The sequence below is a fragment of the Tuber melanosporum genome (assembly GCF_000151645.1).
Source record: "Tuber melanosporum whole genome shotgun sequence assembly, scaffold_29, strain Mel28".
Lineage (NCBI taxonomy): Eukaryota > Fungi > Ascomycota > Pezizomycetes > Pezizales > Tuberaceae > Tuber > Tuber melanosporum.
Window position 1 is genome coordinate 438,627 of NW_003298963.1, and position 23,888 is coordinate 462,514.

At 45.6% G+C, this 23,888-nt stretch overlaps 1 protein-coding gene; it reads left to right on the forward strand.

Moving 5' to 3' along the window:
• Window positions 1–2,855: 2,855 nt before the first annotated feature.
• On the forward strand, window positions 2,856–5,735 carry GSTUM_00006653001 (uncharacterized protein; the record flags this gene model as incomplete). XM_002838841.2 has 1 exon in its annotated part: window positions 2,856–5,735. Exon 1 carries the CDS (start codon window positions 4,026–4,028, stop codon window positions 5,733–5,735), a length of 1,710 nt encoding a protein of 569 aa, XP_002838887.1. The 5' UTR covers window positions 2,856–4,025.
• Window positions 5,736–23,888: the final 18,153 nt, after the last annotated feature.

The following is a 23,888-nucleotide window of genomic DNA, read 5'->3' on the forward strand; positions in this document are numbered from 1 at the left end:
CCTATATTATTTTACAGGTATCATACAGTACAAGTTCAAGTACAGTACTCGAGTGCTAGTAGAGAACAGAGGGTGCGTCGGGCACGTGTTCTTCAGTGCGGGGCCGAAACGGAAGTATCATAGCAATATCACTCGAAGTCACCATCAGCCCCAGCGAGACGAAACGGGATATGAGGATATCCATGATAAGTTAACCAACTCCCTCCACCCCATCGTCATGCCACCATAATCAGGAGAATGTTCCGGCCAAAAGCCTACATGTAATTTCTTTCCCCCCCCACCCAAAGGGACTGTTTCGAACTTAGGCTACCGGTACCCACGGTACATGCCATCGACTTAACGGCCGTAAAGTACCGGCCCTACCGGTATTACAGGTAGAGTACCGTACTAGTACTCGTACTTGGTGTATTTATGCGGCACTCGAGTGGTGCAGTCACGATAGGGTTCTGACTACCGACTGACTGTACTCGAATACTAGTCCACCTACCAAACTATAAGCAAAAATCTAAGGGTGTGCCAAAAAAAGACTCCTTAAGCAAGGGCGCACCCATGCCTCTGGCTGCGACGTTCGGCGCGATTTCAACGGAGAAAAGGGGACTCTCTTCTCTCACCGACAGAATTGTGGTTCCGTGATTTGCCAAAACGTGGAAGGGAAAATGGAGAGTGAGAAGATTCGAGGTTAAACAGGAGTAGGAAGGAAAGCTCCTTTGTTCTGGAACTAACTAGGGGGCTTGCTTGGATTTAGGGATTATTGAGGTCTAAAGTTGTGATAGCAAAAACCTGCTGAGTTGTCATCATAGCTGGGGGGGGGGTGATGGTTAATTCCAAAGGGGTAAATGTACAACTCTACGGAATACTATCCGTTTTATACCGGAAGACGAGGCCACCTGATAGAAGTACTGTACAGTACTTGTAAGTTGAAGCAGCCCCAGAGGCATGACTAAGAGGGTAGGACATTCAAGACGGTGCCAATACAGGTACCGTACATTACATTATGAAGCATTCAGCACAGTTCCTGTACTCGAGTACTCGAGTATTGTCCCCATCAAAGGATGCGGTCGGTACTGCATACCAACAATTTCCTTACCAGCAATCTCACCCCCCTCCACCAGGAACCTAAAAACACACCTGCGGTGCAACCACTCCCCAGCCAAACATCATCATTAATCATGGTCAGGTTACCCCTCACCACCATTCCGACGCCAAAAATAGTCCCAAAACTGCCTTACGGCCATCATCCTCGAAGTACTGAGTCCGATGACCACGGAAGGGAGAGCGCCGGTGATTGGTCAAAGTGCCTTCCGATGCTTTTTATTGTTTGTAGTTTGGTACGGTACGATAACGATATTCGTATAAAGAGGGTATTTTTGTTTTTTTGGTTTCAATGGTGTAGATTTGCTTACGGGGGCTATCCTAGCTATGATAGATTTACATTCTCTTCCAATTCCTCTCTGTCCTAATCCATTCAATTCACGATCCGACTAAACCCCAATGTCCATCTGCTTTTTTCACTACCGTTCAGCGTCGTGCGCTTCTTACTCAAAGTCGGCCAGATAACCACAAGCGAGCACAGAAGGGCTAAGTTGATTGGCTCCGCCTCCGCCTCATTTTAGGATTTGAGACACTTTTCTGAAGGTCGAGGGGAGGGAGGAGGAGAAAAAAAAGGGCTCGCCCCGATCTCTCAGCAGGTCTCTAATATGGAGTGGAAATGTGGAGAAGGTCAACTCATTGTAAAACGCCGTGGTTCGGGCGAATGCATGAACAAGTCGTCATTCTGGAGCAGGTGGGATAGAATACGCTCCCCTGCACCTTGCCCCACGCTCCCCTTTGCCAAAGGCCACCTGTAGCGCCCACGCTCAACACTATTCGTAGCAGGATTAGGATGAACAAAGGGAGGAAGATTGGAAAAGAGTGGGGTGCCATAGCTGACGCGCCGCATATCATAATATCATACTCCTCCAGAAGGGCAGATTACCTATCTAAAATCTGAACGATAGACCATGGCTGTAAACTGCAATAAACTGCAATAATATGATTATACCCTCGTATCCCCAATGATCGATCCTGCATCGCCCAGATTGGAGGGCTGGAATACCAGACGAAAAGTTTGAAACCTAGGATTCTCATCACGCCAACTGCCCGACGAGATGCTCTCATACCTTTATTTTTATTTTCCCTTTCCCTTCCACCCTCCCCCCCCCCTTCTTGCTCTCTTGCAGCACCTGTGTCCCCATCACCCGATCACCCGAGCATTCCAATCCCAACCACAACAACTCAATCTTCAAAAAAGCGAATTAAATCGAGCTTCTTCAGCCTCCGATCCATCTCCCGGCTCCTGTCCTACCATACTTCAGATGTGAGTGTGCCCATGCATGGTGCGCACGGTTATGGCAGGGGGGGCAGGGAGAACGGACGCGATGCGGCTATTAGCCTTATCATAAATTTTTGGTAGATTAGAGAGTCCTGGTACCGCACTGTACCGCCCTACAATTCATTATTAAATAATACAATAGCCAAAACTCGATTGGATGGATGGACTCATCCTCTCTAAGAGTACTTTTGTCCCTGACGAAGGACATCATGCCTAGAGTCATAGATAAATAAGTGAATAATATAAAGGGAGAGGAAGTGTAATATCATCAATTTTCCCGTTTTTTGAGGCGGGGGATGCCGTCCTCAGTCTCCAACACCTCTTCACATCCTCATACCGGTATCATTCTCGCTCCCCATATGCGCTCCCGGTGCACTTGTACTGTACAGTACCGGTACATCCACTCCATCCCATCTGCGATCCCTCCCATCTTGCTTTCCTTGCCCCTTGCCCCCCCCGGGTGGAAACACTTTCCACCTTTTCCCATCCCCATCCCCCTCTTGAAAAATAAAAAAGATACTTAGCCTAGTGACTGTAGAGGCTTCACACTATCCATTATCATTGTACGATTGCAGGTGCTTGCATAATAAGTCAACAACTCGGTTTCCTTACCGGTAAAAAGCCTACGGCCGATTAGGCATATGTAATATAGCACTATGCCCGCCGCTCCATGTAGCCGATCCATCTCATACTTGCTTCCTTGAAGTTCCTTCCTTTCTTACACCTACCGGACGGGGAAGGGTAAAAAAAAAAAAAAAAGTACCTGGTCCTTCGCTTTTTCGATATGGGAAAGTGTCTTATCATTGTCGGACTGAATTAAGGGTTGCGTTGTGTTACGATACGGCTGTTGCTGTTGCTGTTGCTGAAGCTGATGATCGAGCTGTACAGTACAGTACTGCACTCCAGTACATATGGTATGGCAGACTCACAGACGCCCCCATCTTCTATAGATATCCTGCTGTGCCTCCTGCCCTGCACTTCTCTTTCTCACTTTGTCTGATTTCTCCGCGTGCCCGTCCCTATTTCCAGCTGCGGTTGTGAAGTTTATTTTATTTTTTACTTCTTCAGATAGTTACGATAATAACTTGACTTACCCCGCTTGGTGCGCTCATCCTTTCTTTTAGTCCACTCTCAAAAAAAAAAAAAGCATTTACAAAAGCTGAATAAATAATCCGTAACTCACAGCCGAATAGCCCACAGATATGGATGCCTTATCCATCTAGCCTTTATTTTGCTTTATTTTTTTGATTGAGGAAATATTTCCTTTCACTTTTCCCCTATCACTTCTTCCTTCTTCCCTTCCACCTCTTTTCTTGAGTTGGCTTGGTTGAGCTGGTGAAAGTCAAATGCCGCTTGACAGCCTCTCTAACACTTCTACCAGTGCGCTTTTAAAACGTACTAGAAGGGCGCGGCCCCGTCCACTTTCCATACAGTCAACGTCCACAACCTCAGCACTTTGCTGCGGCGGCTACTTCTTCTCACGGCCTAATTGTGGCCTAGGCCCAGCGGTAGCGGCAGGGAGGGTGCACCGCCAGTGCCTTCGGCCGACTGGGAGACGACAGCCGCCAAGTGCATATAGACGCACCTCCGCGCTCTATTCTTCTTCGTTTAGTCCTTCCCCAAGAATCGGGGGGAAGGAGGAGAGGGGGAAATCATGCCACCCTACAATTCAAACAACCCTTCAGGCTCCTCGTCAGTGTTCCCAGAAGCCATCCTGCCATCCATTGTGGTCATTTCCTTACTTGTTCTTATAACCTTTGTTGGAGCAGTCATTATCTTTGTTCGAGCCTATAAACAACTAAAGCGCCGGCGGTTATCACAGCAGGAGAAGAACAAGAGAAGTAGGGTGAAGGATGGTGGTGGTACTATGAGGGAGACAGACGAGGTAAAAAATGTGGGTACCCCAAAGACCGGGAGACGGCTTTTCCGTAACCTTTTCTCGAGAAACCGGGAAACGGCGGCGTCTAGGCTCCCGCCCCCGGTCGCGATAATGACCGGGGAGTCGGGGGGACTGTCACAGAATGTGAGAGAGATGGTGGAGGATTGGTTTCACAGGGAGCGCGAAGCTACCAATGGTCATGGCATTCGGTCTGCTCGCGAACCTCCGAGTATGGGCATGTATGAGGGCGTGACTGCACCGGTAGTTCCGGTTGCTGGTAAAATTGAGAGGATGACCGGGAACGTCCTCTCCAACGATCTATACACCCATCGAGCGAGCGGCACAGCGCCAACGAGGGGAGACAAAATTCCAACCCATCGTCAAAGTGTAGAGGAGTGGTCAAAGCCGATACGAATTGCCATTCCAAGAACTCCTCCCCCAAGGCCGTTTGAACACGATAGCAGCTATTCACCGATGTCTCATGCCACAGACGAAACGTCCGCAGTGAACGACTTATCGCCGAATTACGAGAACATCCTCGGATTGTCCGCGCCACCTCCAGTCGCAACTACCCTGATAGATAGAAGGTACCCAAATGTAGCAGCCCTCGCAAGGGCAAACATCCCTTCGGCGAAACCTAGCACGCGCCTTTCGTACACATATTCCCGCAGTAGCCATACGGAGCACATCTCAACACAATACAATCCAAATAGCCGGTCCAGAAGGGCTCCATACAGGAGTTCAAGGGATATGGTACCGCTTCTAGATCCACCGCTCTCAGCAGCGTTCGGCGGTTTCAAGGGAGGACCTAAGACTTCGAAGGGCAAAGGAAAACAGGTTTCCAGAGACAGCGTTGAAAGTGCGACTCCAGAGCACCCGTCGATACCCTCCCACCGCAGATCTTGGAGCGGAAGAAGTGTATTAGAACTCGACGACACTGAGCACAGTACCGAGAGTCCACCCCAACCACCACCACCCCTGCCAACCGACTCGAGTCCGGAACCTACACTACCGAAATTCGCCACAACACCGCGACTTCGGACTTCTGCCGTTGGCTCTCCTTCGCACTCTCTGCTACCACCTGCCCTGCTAATGCCACCTTCCACCCCCGACACCAGCCGCAGCAACCACCCCGACGTAGCCTTATCACGGGCTCACTCCATCTCAAAAAGGTCTATAGCCTCCATCCCATCTACAATATCTTCTTTTAACGCCGTCGCCGCACCTGTAAACCCAATACATGGTCTCTCGCCCACACCACCACGCTTAGCCAGCCCCCCCGTAGCAGGCTCGGACGAGGTGTTAGGGAGAAGTATCGGCTCCCTTATCGCGGAGACGACCGAAGTGTCGAATTTCACGGAACGCGAGTTGGAAATGGAGATGGCGAGGATTAGAGACCGGGCTAAAAGGGCCTCTGACGAGGGGCGTCGGAAAGGGAGAGAAGAGCACCGGAGGCGAGGCGGCGGCCCTTCCTCTTCGAGTTAATTCGTCACCCCAGATGTCGCTTACATGTCAATATTGTGTGAACTTGTATTTAAATATTTTATTCTTTGTTCATCTTTTTATTTATTTATTGTCTTCTACCGGCCGTGAGATTAATAACCCGACACCCACAAAACGCTGGGGTACCAGTAGACTATCAACGAAGCCAACAAATTTATCAAACCCCTTGCCTGATAGATCGGTTCGCAGCGCTTTAGTCTACTCGAAAACATGTTTCTCAAATTTTCAACGGTTTCTGAGAGGTGGAATTCAGTCCGTCCGCTGTTAATATCGCTTTTCCTAGTTTTTCACTGCATCATCGGAAGTTATTGAGCCTAGCGTTGCATCTCGCCACATATTCTCTCAATGTTTGATTGGCAGGTTTTCCTTCATCGTTCTTTCTTCCTCTCAGTTGGCAGAGCATTGCCATTCGGTCGGTCGGTAGAACATATTATACATGCCTAGCGAAATCCATTTACCCTGCCATTTTCCGGATCAAATCACACGGGTGATCTACTGTGAGCCCGGTTTTGTTAGTCTAACCGCGAACTTTCTTGCGCCAACCTAACATACACTCCGGTCGGTATCACCGCAAGGCCCTCCGAGAGGGGTGTTGAGACAAGATCACTCCCCGTTCTCCGGACCGCCGGGTAACGCGGTACCCCGATTCATAAGAGGTCACTCGAGACCTCAATCCTGATACGCCCTCGCTATCTTGAGCAGAGCCGTGGGGAGCAAGGCCGTATCGTCTTTTGCGTGGATAATATCGATGCTAATGTTTTGGATTTGGTCTTGTCCGGGCGCTGAAGGGTAGGATCGTGGCTAACTTATAGAGTAGTTCTGAAAAGGTGCAGCATGGGATAGGGTAGAGATCTATTTACAAAGGAATGGCCAACATAAATTTAGTATGATAGTCAATGGCTCACATGCTCTCTGCGCTGCAACAAGATTGAGGGAGGTGTTCGGAGATATACTGACTCATTGAAACCGGGGCAGCTTTTACACACTTAATGATTCATTCAAAAATAAATAACTAGCGACCGTGTACATCCAGTGGCTCTGGTTCAAAAGCTGATGCAATTCCAAGTTCTAAATTTGGATATGAAGTTAATTTATCTTGTAGGGTATCGTAGGTCATCGCCCAGATGAGTTCTATACTTATAGGAGTGGCTATATGTTCACTGAGGAGGGAAGGCCTGTGAGGTGGCGCTAAAGAGTTTAGTTAATTGTGGCTGCTACTAAATAGTACACTGCAGTAGGCCATTGTTGCTCCTCAGGCGGAGGGGAGGGTTTGCCAGGAAGATGGCGCCGGGAGCCATAAAGGAAGGTGTGGAACCTCTCCATTTGCCATTTTGGAACTGGTGACAGACTCTCAGAAGGAGGTTCTGGGGTTTGGGGGGAGTATTATCACAGGATCGTTCAAGCCGGGCTCGTTCCCCCACAACGTCTCATTGCCTACAGCGGTTCCGAGTCCTCCCCGCGTGGCCGTGGGGAGACCTCGGGGGATCTAGGGTCGGGCGGGACCACGGCCTACAATCCGTCAGGTTCAGCGAGTTCCGAGGATCGCAGATCTTTGTCAATGACGACAGTCTAGCAAGGCTAGGCATGGCTTTTGCCGTCCAGATAGCTGGTGTACATGAACCAGCGGCCGGTCACCAGTGTGCAGAAAAAGTCTCCAGCGCTCGGAATTTTCTACTTTTTCTTTTCAAACCCCTTTTGCATTGCCACTTTCTTAGTGTGGCAATGCTACAAAGTGCATGTTTATGTTGAAATAGGAACCGTGTTGTGTGCCTTTCAACATGAACAGATCTGCGCAGGCATTTCTTCTCGGAGGTCCATGTCATGAGAAACCACCCGCCGAACATTCCTTATAAATTTCAACCCCCAATAATAGCGACAGACAGGGGTCGCAGAACACATTTGTTAAGCACACCCCCGGTAGGGCTTCTCCTGTTTCCACATTCTGACGCATTAAATGAAACCAGAGTAGTGCCCGTCGTCCCCCCTTCTTGTTAACGCCATAGGCAAAATTCTCAACAGGACCGGACGGACTGCGAGTGGGAGTCAGTCCTCTGAGTGGATGGGCGGACAGCATCGCTACGAACATGGCAACTCCGTGACATTAAGAAGGAGGATATTGAATTGGGCCGGGAGGCGAGGATAATCTCATGTCTTTATTGTACTTTGTGGTTGAAAATAAATTATTCTTGAAGGTATGGTTCTGAAATATCTCTTCTAACTATTTTTCTCCTTTCAATAAACTGCTGTTTCAATTCCAAGATGTAAAAACATGCAGGAATTTGAGACTTAAGCATTGTAGCCGTATCACTGGCAGAGGAGGGGAGTCCTTTAGTATTAGAAAAGTGCTTGATAAAATACGGAACAAGGATAAGAAAAGTGTGGACCTGGGACTGGAGGTCTACTACACATATGGGGGGTTTAGACTAGGCGGCGCTAGTCATAAACAGGAATGATGTATCTAAATGGCAGATTATGTACACCCCAAAAACACCCGACTAGCATAGATGCGAAGATGAAAGGCTGATTGCCTTCTTTCCCTTGTTTCTGGACCACTTTACTTTCTTTTCTCTATAATCGTTTCTCCTCTCAATTCTTATTCTGAACAATTTTAATACACGTTCAATCTTCTCTCTTGTTACCTCTGATAGCAGCAACACCATTTCTAACATTTAGACATTCCATGATAATACTGTAATTGATTATGGTTTGTCGATATGACAGCAGTATAGTGGGAAAGAAAGGAGAGGAATATCATTACAGATATGAGAGAGATTAGTAGAAAAATAATTAAAAATAAATAAGGTTTAGTTATTATTGTTGAAATTTTTGATTCATTTCATATGTATATTTTAATTGACAATAACATGTATTTTCATACTTGGTTTATGTTCCGGTTAAACCTATACACTGTGGACATTACTACAGCTAGGATATTTATCGTGTATATTTTATTAATATTTCCTGATAGCAATAAGGGATTACATATATGTTTTCTTCTTGGTGTTCAGAATGTTTTGGTTACTTATGAATATTTTATGCAATCTTCTTGGTAATCAGATTCATAATGTTTCCTCATACCTTTCACACTGCTGTGCATCTACATATGTTTATTTAGATTTCTCAGGGTCAAACACAGTTGTACTTATGTTCTTCCTATGTTTTCCCTATTTTTCTCTTAGTTACGTGGGGTTATGTGCACCTGTATATATAGCGGGTCACCACCCACCTTGCTTATGAGAAATAAGGATAAGAACACCTACCAATCTACCCTCACACATTTACCTCCTCCTCGGTTAGTATGCCAATAGTATAAACTTCATACTGTGCGCTATTCTAGTACAGAGTTATTAAGATCATATCGCTATAAAATTTAATAATTATTAGTTATCTAACACATCTCCAGCTCTGTAACGGGGCTCCCATGGGGAAGATAGATCTCAAGGTTGTGACTACACTGAAGTGTTCTTTCTGAAATAGAGATAAAGATATATCAATAGCAAAGTTGAAAGGAAAAAAACAAAGTATTAAAAGTTAATATTGTTAGGTGACACTTTTACTCAATTAGGTTTTGATCTGAAAAGGTAGTTAATTGCTAGAGTAGAGAAGAACTTACATATATGTAAGTAGACTTCATATACTGCCAGTTACTTTTCATTACTGCTATCGACCATCTCCACTACACCTCGGGTGATGGCAATTTATTTCTTATTTGGGAAAACCTCAACACCACAAAACTTCTCACTACTTTTTGGGTCTGGTCATCCCCCTATGGGGGGCAACTAGGCCATTACTTTTCATCTCTCGGTTACTGTAACATCCTTAAGTCCCTGTTAACAAATCGTGACGGACAACAATACCTTTTCTTAATATATAAATATATATATATACATCTCCTTCCTTCCATAGTTCTTGCACCCTTTGGCCCATGTTACCAATACTTGCTTAGGTAATGCCAATTATTGTCTTGTATAGGGATATTGCCCTCAGGCTCATGAGAAATGTAAAGGATACAGAGTGTAAAAATATTTTATTCCTATGAAGTAATAAGTAAGGAAATTACTTAGAACAAATTACAAAGAGCCTATTCTCCTGAGCTATATCAGCCTCCTTATATAATGCTCTTCTCACCAACTCTAACCCAGATGACTCATAATTATGAGTCATGTTCAATTCTTATAAACAATTCATATGAGGGAGTTAGTCATAAGCACAAAACCCATGACTCATAATTGAGTTATATGTGAAATATGGCAAATCATAACATAATCAAGTAATATGACTAGAGTGAGTCATGTGCCAAATATAACAAATTATTATATAACAAATTATAACATAAACAAATTATATGACTCAAGTGAGTCATATGCGTAAGACCTATCACTCATAATCGAGTCATGTCCAAAATCCTATCACATCCATGACAGTCATTTGAATGTTGGTTTTTATTTCTACTTCACTTTTGCTTTAGCCTTACTTAGCATAAGCATGCTCGTGTTTTCACTTTCTCCATTCAACAGACAGCAGGGAATAAGATTTGTAGTACGTAATTACAGTCAATTCCTCCTTGTAACGAGACTCCACAGAGTACTATTACAGTTAACCAAACCTATACCCATACCGGTATCAAGAGACTACTGTGGTAGGAATGGTTGTAGACTAGAGTCTACTGGCTAGAGGTACTGTTGGTTAGGTACCTCGGTTGGGCATACTATACCATACTAAGAAGTATATGGGTACTAGTAAGGAGTGGTAGTTACCCTACTCAGTAGGGTAACCTAAGTAGTCAATTTGGGAGTAACGCTGAATTACTCAACAGTAAGTCTGGGTAGAGTTACCCTACTCTGTAGGATAACTCAGCTTGCTGTTACCCTACCTTTAGACTAAAGTTACCATGTCTTAGGCTATGGGCTACCCTGTTATGGAGCCAAGTTACCCTACCTTGAAAGTAACTTGTTACGCAGGACTTCGGAGAAAGTTACTAGATTGTTTGTCACACGAAACTACATAGGGTGTTCGAATCTCAGGTTGTTCGACTCACTCCGGCACAACCAATTAAGCTCTGAACAAGCTGTAACTTGGAGGTATGGTGGCTAGCACCCCCCTCCGGCCCCGCTATAAGTCTCTGGCGTCATGGGGTACGGCCTGGAGAGTTGCTGTAAACCTAGTAAATGTCTTCAGGTGGAGATGCTCCTGTAACACTGTATACGTTCCCGCCGTCTGTCCAATGGGAGGCTGTCGGAAGGATATATGTAAGGGTAGAGGTGAACCTGGAGAATGGTCTCCAGGTGGTTTCATGTAAAACGGACCAGAACAGACGGAGTAATACTACTTTGAAGTCTAAGCCAGTATGTGAGGTTACCAAAGGCTAGTAGGTGAGGTAACCGAAGTCTGTTGTCCCGAAAGTATAATAGTATTGGAGAATCATTAGGGACTCTGAGACACTAGTCTAAGGTCACGATAAGACCCGTTTCTAGGAGAGTTGACTGTGGGTAGCGCCTATTAGTAGTCAACATCCGAAGGGGTCTATCGGGGGAGCTACGTAGCCATCATCTGAAATGATATAAAATAGAGTAGAACCTGATAGATGTTCAGGGTCTGCAGATGCTTGTCGAAGAGTAAGTGTATATGGGTAAAGAGTTCTATAGTTGGTATCACATCTACTCGGGTATGACAGCTCGCCACTGACATGTCTGCAATATGAAGAGCTTTTACTCCTGCGGTTGCGTTGTAGATGCAGCGGCTAAAATACTTTTATCGGATGGGTGTTAGTAAACCACAAGAGTGGTCTAGTTCACTACGGGAGATCTTTGGTCTGACCCGTAGGGGTTAGCTAGGCAGCCCAAGGGAGTTGGGTACTCGCGAATACAAAGTAGTGATGGGGAACAACTGGCAGTATATGAAATTGACTTAAGTATATGTAAGTTCTGCTCGACTCTGGCAATCAACTACTTCTCGACATCAGGACTTAATTGATTAAAAGCTGTAGCCTAACAATATTAAGTTTTACTGTTTTGTTTCTTCAAACTCTACTGTTGAGACTTTGATATTTATTATATTTGTTTACTTTGCGGAAGAATTCATTTTAGTACGGTCGCAATCTTGGGATCCATCTTCCCAGAGGAAGCCCCTGTTACACTCCTGCCTCTCCTTGGAGTTTCTTTGGTCCCCTCAAGAGACTATAGTTAATTTCACTACCCTCCTTCTGTCTTCTCCCTGGAGGTGGTGGTATCCTATCCTCTAAGTGACTCTATCTCTCCCAGAATAAGGGACTACATTAGAGATACAGGAATACACCTGGGGGCATTAGGGACTCAAGGAGGTAGTCTAAGTAAGATATGAATATGTTTCCATAGTAGTTACGGCATTTAAATCTACTCCTCCTTTCTTCTTGCCTTGACTCGATCGGCTGGTACCCTACTACCAACCTGCTCTTTACCTATGGCTGGCATCCACTCAACTGCCAAACACCATTGTCCTCTCTAGGCTGGCATCCTACTGCTGGCTAGCATCCTACTTCTCCTCTTTTCTCTCCAATAGGCCTTGTGCTCTACATCTCTGCCTCCCTTGGAAAATAGCCTAAGTTTCTATACACTGCCATGTGCTCTCTGCCTCATCTTGGAGGGGATTTTCTCCTTCTTTCCTAGCTCTACCTTGTGGTCATGAATGTGGATTGGCATGAAAAAGGTTTTCACATGACTCATGATTATGAGTCAAAGGTATGTTATTGTTTTGCACATATGACTGATTTAGATCATATGAGTTAGTATGTTATAATTTGTTACGTTTTGCACATGACTTGAATATGAGCCATGGGACGTGCGCCTGGCAAGTATGCCTTGCGAGTATGCCTTGCAGGGATGCCTTGCGCATATGATTTATTTTTTGTACATGACCTTGTTATGATATTATGGATCTCACGCATATGACTCAATCGAGTCATATGACTTGTTTATTGTGTTATGATTGGTTTATGAGTTTTCGCACATGACCTTGCTATGAGATCATGGGTTGTGAGCATGTGACCACTTTGGTCACAAGATTAGTTTGTTATGATTTGATTTTACGCATGTGACCACTTTTGGTCACATGACTATAGACAGGAAGAATACTATATAAGGAGGCTGATGCGGCCAATCAGGATAGGTTCTTCACGCATTGTTCTAAGTACCTTTCCTCTTCCTTACCATCGGTTCACCCTGAGCGATTCTTTTGCACCCACAGTAGGCCTTGATACCTTAGATTCTGGGGAAGATATCTGAATTCGCTCAGTAGTTCCTGGGGTTTTTGGTGTTGAGGGCAGTTGGCATTGCGTGGTGGATTACTTGTTTGCTTCTCGTTTTGTCACCTGATGGCTTCTCACGATGCTGTCACTTCGAGCTCAGCATCACGGTTGCTTACGAGTCCTTTTCGGTAAAATGTCTTCGGCTTCCTGTCTATTGTCTACTCACAGGTTTCACATTCGATTGGGGGGATTGAACTTGGTGTTTGAGGGGATCACCCATGTCGGTCTTTGGGCCAGCTCATGTTTCTTGTCGGGTTTTAATGGAGTACTTAGTTCTCACGATACAAAACGCCATTGGGTTAGACTGATGACCTTCCCAAGTTTAACTCATCGTACTGGCCACATCATTCCCCAGGTGGCAGGGCGGTACCTGCCCGGCCCCTCCTTGTTACATTACGTTTCTATGGTTGGAATCCTACGACATTGTTTATCGCAGTTCCCTTAGAGTTTTTGTCCTTGTAGCATTTACGGTAATTTAGTCAGGTGTCTCCTTCCTGTCTTGGTAGGGATGGCTTTACCCGTGAAAAATCTTACCGCCTGGTGTGGTTCTCTGTGGCTACCTGGAGTGGTGCGGAATGATTGGCTACCAGACATTCGTGTTGTCTGTGTGTTTGGGTGGTTCGGTTGTGGATTGTGGTTGGCAGCTTCACCCATTGCAAGTGGGGCCTACCTTCTGTTTGTCTGCTCCTGTTCATACGCCCTCCCCCCTTCACATCGCGTTAGCTGGGGGTGCCTCATGCCGGTTATTCAGTTTGTATCTGTCGCCGGACCTTTGGGGCTGCCTTCGGCTGACTCTGCTTACTCTTTCTCGGCTCAGTGGGACTTCGGTTCAGCTGGGTTGGATGGTGTGGCTGGTGCTGATACCTTGAGGTATTGGTGCTACCTGTTTTGTGGCTCCCAGCTGTGGCTGGTGGGTCCCTCTCAGCTATACAATGTTGGGGGTTGGGGCTCTGTGAGTGCGGCCAAGACTAGTGGCTGCCTGGCGGGGCTAGGTGTAGGCTGTCCTGTGGCTATTGGATGGTTGATCTGTCTGAGGAGCTGGGGGGGCAGGATGGGCTGTGTGGCGTCCGGTGTGTGGGGCTTGGGGGGGACTGATTGGTGGGGAGAAGCACCTGCGAGCACCGGTTAGGCCTGCGTCAGGTTGGGCGAGGTGTAATTAAGTGTTTCCAGTCAGGCTGGAGTTGTTGTGTGAAGCTGCTGAGTGCTACAAAGCTCCCCGATGGACAGGCTGGCTGATGGCCACCTGTGCAGATAGTGGATTGTGAACACCTGGTTGGACTTGTTTGGGTCTTGCGCGCTGGGCTTCGTGGGGTTTGTTTGGTTTCTTTGGTTTCGCTATAGGTTTGGCAGGAGGAGGCATGGCACCACCGGTAGAAGATAGGCCCTACTGACCTTCTTGGTCTGTTACTACCTCTATGTATTTCTTATGTTTATATTATTTTGATTGGAGAACAGGCAGCGGGTACAGGTCCTCCTCACAGGTAAGCTCTTCGGAGGCAACTGGCAAAGCGGGTTCATAGGATCGACGGCCTGGTTTATAAGCACAAGAGGTTGACATGTTGGTTGCCTCCTCCCTGCCATTGTATCGCCTGTAGGTTTAGTTTGGACTTTGTTGGTTTTCTACTGTAGTGGAGGTTTTGTGGGACAGTTTTCAGACTGGATAGTAGTGGTTTTATGTTTGTTGGATGAGGAACCTGGTTCAGTCTGTCTTTTGCTCGGCTTCGGCTCCACTTAGTGCTGGTTGGCTTCATACCAGAGGGGCTACAGACTATGACCGGGTCACACGCTGGGTTGTTTGTTAATGGTCTTGTAATTAGTATTCGTGCTAGCATGACTCAGGAATGGTAGGTACAGGGCTATAGACTTAGTTAGCCTGGTATTAGTGGTATACCGGTTAGCGGTATCCCTGTGCCGGCGGGGGCTCATCATATACCAGTGTTGGTGGTACGAGTTTAAATAAAATTAGATTAAATTCTAAGTACTTTTCCTACTTATTCCTTTAACGAATACAAAACACCTTTACGATCTTTATCTTTATTGCAATATTATCATTACGACAAGAAAAGCTCTTAACATAGAAGAGTTAGAGAAAGCTGATGATCGCCGTTCCTGATAGAAGACAAAGGTCTTGTACTATCATTAACATAGGCAGAGTCCTACGGCTATCGTGAGACTATGGAAATAAACAAAAGAATAAGAGAAGTATCGTTCCCCGTCACCAAGAACTAACCACCTGAGGAGGAATCGTTACACTTGCCTGCGCTGACAAACCATATATCTACAAATTCATTTATCTACCTAGTACTTGGAATTGGCTATTGGGCTTTTAGTGCTAAGTGAATCCAGTCACCTAGGCCTTTGTTAGGAATACCAGAATCCAATACCTAGGAACTACCCTAAGTAGGGTAACCCTACTTGGAATCAGACTCTCTGATCTCTAACACCCTGTAACGATCCCTCTTTGGATAGTTAGTGCTTGGCGACGGGGAACGATACTTCTCTTCCTGTCTTCTTGTTCCTTTGTCTTACGATAGCTCTAGGCCTCTGCCTACGTTACCGATAGTACAAGACCCTTGTCTTCTACCGGGACCGCCTATCGTAAGCTTTCTCTAACTCTTCTTCGTAAAGCGCCTTCCTTGGCGTAATGATAACGTTGCAATAAAGATAAAGATCGTAAAGGTATTTTATATTCATTAAAGTAATAAGTAGGAAAAGTACTTAGAACAAAGCGTGAAGAACCTATCTTCCTCGGCTGCATCGGCTTCCTTATATAGTGTTCTTCCCGCCTTTAGTCATGTGACCTAAAGTGGTCACATGTGCGAAACTAAATCATAACAAACTAGTCATATGACCAAAGTGATCACATGTGCAAAACCCATGACCTCATAGCGAGGTCATGTGCGAAACTCATAAACTAATCATAACGCAATAAACAAGTCATATGACTTGACTGAGTAATATGCATGAAACCCATGACATTATAATGAGGTCATATGCAAAACATAAATCATATGCGCAAGGCTTACCCGTAAGGTACACTCGTAAGGCATACTTGTCAGGCGCATGTCCCATGGCTCATACTTGAGCCATGTGCGAAAGCATCACAAATCCCACACATAACTAATCATATAACCCAAACAGGTCATATGCGTAAAACAATAACGTACCTGTGACTCATAACCATGTGTCACGTGAAAACACTTTCCTCGCTAAGCCACGTTCGTGACATTAGCTTCCCTCCTCCTAAGCCTGAGTCCCATCAGGCTTTTTCTCCCAGTTTCAGTAGTTCCCATCCTGCTGAGCGCATGGTCCTTCTCAGCTTGTGGAACTTTTCATCTGCCGTCCTCCATCTGACCCTCACCAATTCCAGAGTCAGATTCGCCATCTCGATCGTGTGCCGCTGATTGTCGTTCAGCTGTCTAAGCTCCGCGATCGTTTTGTCGTTTGCCAAAATTGTGGCCTCGGCTTGGCCCAGCTGTTCTCGGAGTCCCCAGATCTGCCTGTGTAGGCTCCTGACATCCAGTTCCGTGTCTGCCGAGGAATTTTGGGCCCCTCCCTCCTTGGACTGCGTCCTCGCGGCCCATGCCTTTCTGGCATCTTCTCCTTCCAACACTTTTCGGCTTCCATCCTTCTGTGGGTAGAATCCCTCAGATATTTTTTGTGCCCTGTGCATCCTGCACCCATTTCTGAAGCATTGTTGCCTATGCTTCAGGACGTGGTCTGGGCGTGGGCCACACTTTCGACATTGCCTTGGGCACTATCCCGAGTCTTCTTTGTCGCCAAAGTGTGTTTGGCAACCGTCCTCGTAGCATACCGTCCATGACATGGCGTTATGCTGTGCTTGTCTTTTCCTTTCCTTGAGTTCTTTGTCGGTTGGCCCCATGAATGAGTATTCGGGGCTGGTGGGTGTGGTTTGGCGGGGGCTATCGCCCCAGCCCTCGTGTGGCTGCAACGGCGTGGGGGTCATTCCCTCTCCTTTGTCTTGGTTGAACGTGATTGTCACCTGGGCCGGGCTTGCCTTGGTATCGCTGGTGGAAGGTTGAGATGGCATCTTGTGCGTTTTCGAAGTTGTATGCGAAGTACCAAGTTTTATCGTGTTCAGGAGAATATCCTGTCCACTTGGCTCGGTATTGGAGGTGACCGTGGAAGAAGCGGGAATCGACTATTTCGTCGTGCTCGTATTCTGGTTCTCCGCCGAGTTCGATCGGAGGGTGAGGAATAAGTGTTTGTGAATGAAACTTATTGTCGTTGTGTAGTTTGAGGAGTGAGATGTGGAATGTATTGTGTATTCGCATTGAGGGGGGAAGGTCGAGTTTATAAGCTCGGCTGCCCACTTTTTCCAGTATCCAGAATGGTCCTATTTTCTTGTAGTCCAATTTCTTTGATGGTCGCGTTGTATGAATATTGCATGGTGTTAGCCATACCATATCTCCTGGTCGTATGTTCGGATCTGGTCTTCGGTGCTTATCGTATTGTTCCTTCTGTCGTTGTTGTGCTTGACTCATTTCGTATTGTAATGTTTCGTGTAGTTTCCCCATATCGGTTTTATCCGGTATCACATCATTAATCGTATGATATGTGGTCTGATTTTGTGGATGTTGTCCGTAATTTGCAAAGAAGGGTGTCGTGCCAATTGTTTCTTGCTTTTCATTGTTGTATGTGAATTCGGCCATGGATAACAGCTTGTACCAATCATCTTGCTGATAGTTGACATAGGCCCTTAAATATTGTTCGAGTATCGCATTTACCCGTTCTATTTGTCTATCTGTTTGTGGGTGGAATGCTGTGCTCATTCTGTTTTGTATCCCCATTTCTCCAGTTACTTTCTTCCATAGTCCCGATGTGAATAGTATTCCTCGATCGGTAATGATATTCTTTGGGAGGCCGTGAAGTCGAAAGACCTCTCGGAAGAATGTTTGTATAAAATCCCTCGTGTTGATGTCTTTTCTAACCAGAATGAAATGACTCATTTTGGTCAGGCGATCCACTACGACCAAGATGCTATCGCAACTTTCCGATGTTGGTAGGTCCGTGATGAAATTCATAGTAATTGTTTCCCACGGTTGTTCGGGGACTTCGTTTGATTTTAGTAATCCATATGGTGCGTGTTTAGTCGTTTTTGTCCTCTGGCATACGTTTGACATCTTCGCGCAGTCCTGGCCAAATATAATGACCTCGTGATGAATTCCGTGGTTTTAGCCATTCCTCCATGTCCTGCCGTTCGGATATCATAGTGTTGTCGTATGATGTCTGTCCTTATTTCCTCTTCATCCAGGATCCATTGTTTTCCATCGTACCACATATTTCCGTCCTTCCATTGGCATAACCCTAGTGCAATTCCTTTCCTCTCCTTTTTTGCTTCTTCTAAGGCTTCTCTTATTGTCTGGATTGTTTTGTCTTTCTTGTTTGTGTTCTCAATTCCTCTTTCTTCCTTTGATGTGAATTGGATAACCTCTATTGCCTCGAAGTAGGTTTTTGATAATAGGGTCCGTGTTTTTTGTTTGATCCTTTTGTCTTCTTTCGTTTGTAGTTTGTCGCTTGCAATCCTTGTGAGAGCATCTGGCTTTCCACTTTCTTTACCTGGTCGGTATTTGATTTCGAAGTTGTATTTGCTAAGGTGTTCCATCCATCCTATCTGGCGGTCGTTCAGTTCTTTCGTAGTCATGAACGGCACCAGGTTCTTGTGGTCAGTTAGAACTCGGACTGGATGGTCGTTGTTCGAAACGTATCGTCTCTATTCTTTTAATGCTTGAACTATTGCTAATAGTTCTTTGTTTGCAATATCGTAGTTGCACTCTGCGGGGGTCATTGTCTTGGATTGATAGGACGCTGGCCTCCATTTTCCATCGTCGCATTGTTGCGATAGTATGCCTGAGCATACATATTTTGAGGCGTCCATTTCGATCATTATCCTTCGGTTTGGGTTGAAATCGACCAATATGGGTGCCGATGTTAGATGCGTTCGTATTGCATCATATGCTTTTTGTTCTGTTTCTCCCCATTCCCATTTCTTTTCTTTTTTCGTTAGGTTATAGAGTGGTTTTGCAAGTCTGCTAAACCCCTCTATGAACCTTCGATAAAAGTTGCAGAATCCCATAAAGCATTGGACATCTGTTTTGTTGTTTGGTTTGGTCCAATCCCATATGGCTGCTGTTTTAACAGGGTCGACCTTGACCCTACTTCGATTTATGATAAATCCAAGGTATTCTGTTTCTTCCTTATGGAATTCGCATTTTGTTGGTTTGATCTTCATTCCTGATCCTTGTATTGCCGCCATGATATTGCTGATATCTTTTTGGTGTTGTTGTATGTTTTCCGAGTATATGAGTACATCGTCCAAGTGTATGATGCCACACATGTCGAGGTACTTATTAAGTACCTTGTTGATCCATCTCTGGAATGAAGCCGGTGCGTTGGTTAGCCCGAAGGGCATAACCAAGTATTCGAACATTCCGTATCTTGAGGCGAATGTAGTCTTCCATTCGTCTCCTCCCTTGATGCGTATATTGTGGTATGCGTCTTTGATGTCGAGTTTGGTGAAGTATTTTGCTGATTGTAGTCGGTCCAGTGCTTCCCCAATGAAGGGTAATGGATATCGGTCCTTCTTGGTAACCGAATTGAGGGCTCTGTAGTCCACGCAGAGTCTCATTTTTCCGTCTTTCTTTTTGATGAATAGTATTGGGGATCCTCCTGACGCGAAAGAGTCTCGGATCCATCCTCTCTTTAGGTTTTGCTCGATGTACTTCCTAAGTTCTTCGAGCTCTGTTTCCCCTAGGGGGTATAACTTCTTATAGGGAATCTCTTTTGTCTTTCCCGCTTTTTCGTCTTTGTCATGCTGAATTTCGTGGTCGATTCCTGATCTTCGAGGTGGTAGCTCCGTAGCTTCCTCTTATTGGAATAGATTTGTGAATTGGTGATATTCTTTTGGAACCAATTCTTTCCATCCTTTTTTGCTTTGGTATTTCTTGTCCTGGATTGCTAGCTCTGTGCTGATGTTGATTTTTGCTAGAACCGCTTTTTAGTCTTTGTATGTCCATTTGAGAATTCCTGTTGTATCTCCTCTTCGATAATATCGTCCAAAGGCTTGTGCTGTGATCTCTTTGATCTCAATTCTTTTTGTTGTATCAAGCTGGTTTTGGTCCGTACTTCCAAATCCCTTGTTTCCTCTCATGGTTTCTTCCAGTTGATCTACTTCATGTAGATCCTCTTGGTTGATTTTTTCGATTATCAACTGTGCGATTCGATCGCCTTTCTGGACTTGGTAGTCCTCTTGACCTAGGTTGGCCAGGACCACATTGATTTCACGGTATAGTCAACGTCGAGCACCCCTGCCATGGTCATGAGTCGGTGTTTGACTGCTAAATCACTGCGGGGTGCTATTCGTCCATAGGTGCCTTCTGGGAGTCCAATGTCTATTCCTGTCGCTATCGTTGCCTGCCCGTTGGCCGGTATCTTGATTCCTTCATTGGCATATAGGTCGTGTCCTGCTGCCCCTTCGGAACCCTTGGTAGGCACCTTTGCCTCTTGGTCCTGTCTTTGTATCCGGACCCTCTTGTCTTGCCGCATCTCGGCAAACTTTGCATGCAAAGCTCCTTCCTCCGCTTCTCGTATCGGTATTGAGTAGACCACAGGTGAACCGTTGAGACATTGTGTCGCACATAGTTCGCTTGTAAAGGTTATCTTGTTCTCTTTCCAATCGATCGTCGGATTATGCTTCCATAACCATGGCATCCCTAGGACTATCTCATGGTTCTTCAGATCTGCCACTTGAAAGGTTGCCGTTTCCCTATGGCTGTCAATGTCCATGGGTACTGTCGCCATATGGGTTATAGGACCCATAGCGCTTAGTTTTCCATCCGCTAAGTAGAGCTGTCTTGCTTTCTTCGCTTGTTTGGTGTAGAGGCCGTATTTGTCGCATATTTCTTTGTCGATGAAGTCTTCCATAGTCCCCGAGTCGAGCATTGCATATATTGTCGTTTCTTCGCTTTCTCTGTTGTATATCTTCGTTTTGATCATCACATGATCTCCATCTTCTTCTCCTCTTTGTGTGTGTAGTGCCGTGTAGTATTTCGCTAATTTGATGGGTTTTCCAGGTCTACATCTTGGGTCTCCCAGACCACCGTTTACTGGGGACCCTCGTTGTTTTCCGCCGGTAACTCCTCTGCTATTATTTCGTGGATGTTGCTTCTTTTCTGATTTTGGAAGCGATTATTTCCAGTAGCTCTGTTTCCCTGGTATCCGTTGTCCAGTCGGCTTCTGCATTCTTGTATCCGATGCCCTGCTTTTCCACACCTTAGGCATAGTTTCCCATTCATCCTTCTGGCGTATGCTTCCTTAGACAGATTCAGAGCAGGCCCTGCTCTTGACTTGTCTAATTCCATCGGTTCGCCTGGTGGTAATGCGCGACTTTCTCCTCGAGGTGCTTGCGGTTTGAAGGTCCCGTCCACATTCCTGGATGATTGGACCACTTTATGTGCTATAGTATTTTCCAAGTTGCTCCGAACCATGGTTAATTTGCTTTCTTTGTCGATTACCTATCTTGCAAATCGTTCGGCTGTCGTATAGCGCAGGTCCGAGATTCCCCATGCCTCTCGGAGTCTCTCACTGCAGTTTCTCAGGAGGATGATGTAGAGAGTCGCATCATCAAACTGGGCCTCGTATTCCAACAGTCGACATTCGTTCCAATATGCTGAGAACGTTTGTTTTCCTTGCTGGAGTTTTTCTAGCTTTCGTCATGCTGTTTCTTTGGCATTGGGGTCTCCAAATTGTTTAAAGAGTGTCGCCTTGAACTCTTCGTACGTGACCCATCCCCTCTGTTTCCTTCCATCTTGGAAGGACATGATCCATTGTCCCACGAGTCCTCTGAGTAGAGATTCCACATATGGAATCTTAATTTCATCATGTTGATCTCCGTATCTCTTAACTGCAAAATATTCCTCGCATTGCGCTAAGAATATTCGTAGCTTATCTTCGGCTCCTTCGTATGTGTAGGGCTCCTTTGCTTTTAGTCGTTGGACATTTCCTCGCTCTGTATTTCGCGTAGCTGCAAGAAATACCTGAAACTGATTTTCAGCCATTCCAAGTATGCTGGTTCCTGGTGCCGGAGTGGCTGGGGCCGGTGGCCCAGGTACGGCGGATCCCGACATTCTCTCGGGTCGTGGCGTTCCAGCAGGAGAGCTATCGACTGGTGATCCTTTCTCTGGGGTTACTTGGCTTGCTGCTCTCGAGGGTTCTGCTGAGATGTAATCAAGGGCGTCGCAGAATCCTCCTAGATTAAGATTTTGATCGTTGATGTCAATATCTCCTTTCCTATCTGGGTTGAAGGATGCCGTCTTGTATCGTTTGGCGTCGCACTAGGTGAAGCTTTATAATATAATGATCCCTCTTTGGATAGTTAGTGCTTGGCGACGGGGAACGATACTTCTCTTCCTGTCTTCTTGTTCCTTTGTCTTACGATAGGTCTAGGCCTCTGCCTACGTTACCGATAGTACAAGACCCTTGTCTTCTACCGGGACCGTCTATCGTAGGCTTTCTCTAACTCTTCTTCATAAAGCGCCTTCCTTGGCGTAATGATAACATTGCAATAAAGATAAAGATCGTAAAGGTATTTTATATTCATTAAAGTAATAAGTAGGAAAAGTACTTAGAACAAAGCGTGAAGAACCTATCTTCCTCGGCTGCATCGGCTTCCTTATATAGTGTTCTTCCCGCCTTTAGTCATGTGACCTAAAGTGGTCACATGTGCGAAACTAAATCATAACAAACTCGTCATATGACCAAAGTGATCACATGCGCAAAACCCATGACCTCATAGCGAGGTCATGTGCGAAACTCATAAACCAATCATAACACAATAAACAAGTCATATGACTCGACTGAGTAATATGCACGAAACCCATAACATCATAATGAGGTCATGTGCGAAACATAAATCATATGCGCAAGGCTTACCCATAAGGCACATTCGTAAGGCATACTTGTCAGGCGCATGTCCCATGGCTCATACTTGAGCCATGTGCGAAAGCATCAGAAATCCCACACATAACTAATCATATAACCCGAATAGGTCATATGCGTGAAACAATAACGTACCTGTGACTCATAACCATGTGTCACATGAAAACGCTTTCCTCGCTAAGCCACGTTCGTGACACACCCCCCTCCGGCTCCCTTATGGGGCCCGCACGTTCTCATATATATCAATCTCAGTTGCGTCCTGCGACTATGTTATCACAGAATTGAAGGTATTAGAATAACACCATATACGTCGTTGCCATCTGTCCGACTAGATCCTGTTCACAGGATATATGAGAGGAGACCTTCGGCTAGGTCTGAGAAGTGGAGCAGAGTAATCCTGTCAACTACTCAGAGAGTTACTTGGCTTCAAGGACATGACACCTTTGGCATGGGCCATAGGTAATGGGACGATTTCCCACAAAGAGATGGTATCAAATGGTAAAGGATCTCTACTAGAGACCAATCCATTTACATCTACCAGAAGAATCTAGAACTCCAGAAAACACTACCAAAGAAGACAACGAACTTCACGGAGTGTTGCAACTGGGTTTTAAAACACGTTGTAACTATGAGGTAATTCTTAATACTATAATGGCTACTGCAACCTACTATCCAGAGAGCAACCAAGGGTTGCTGACCGAGGAATTAATTACCAATCTGGTAGAATTGCTTCCTGCAAGTTAATAGGAAGTTATCCAGAGAAAATCCATTGGTTGAGTAAGGAGTTACAAAGGATCGGAGTCAGACGACCTACGATAGTTGTAATGACGACCACCTTTGCAGATATAGCCATGGATAAAACTGATCATTTTATCAATGGCGAAGACAATTGGGGC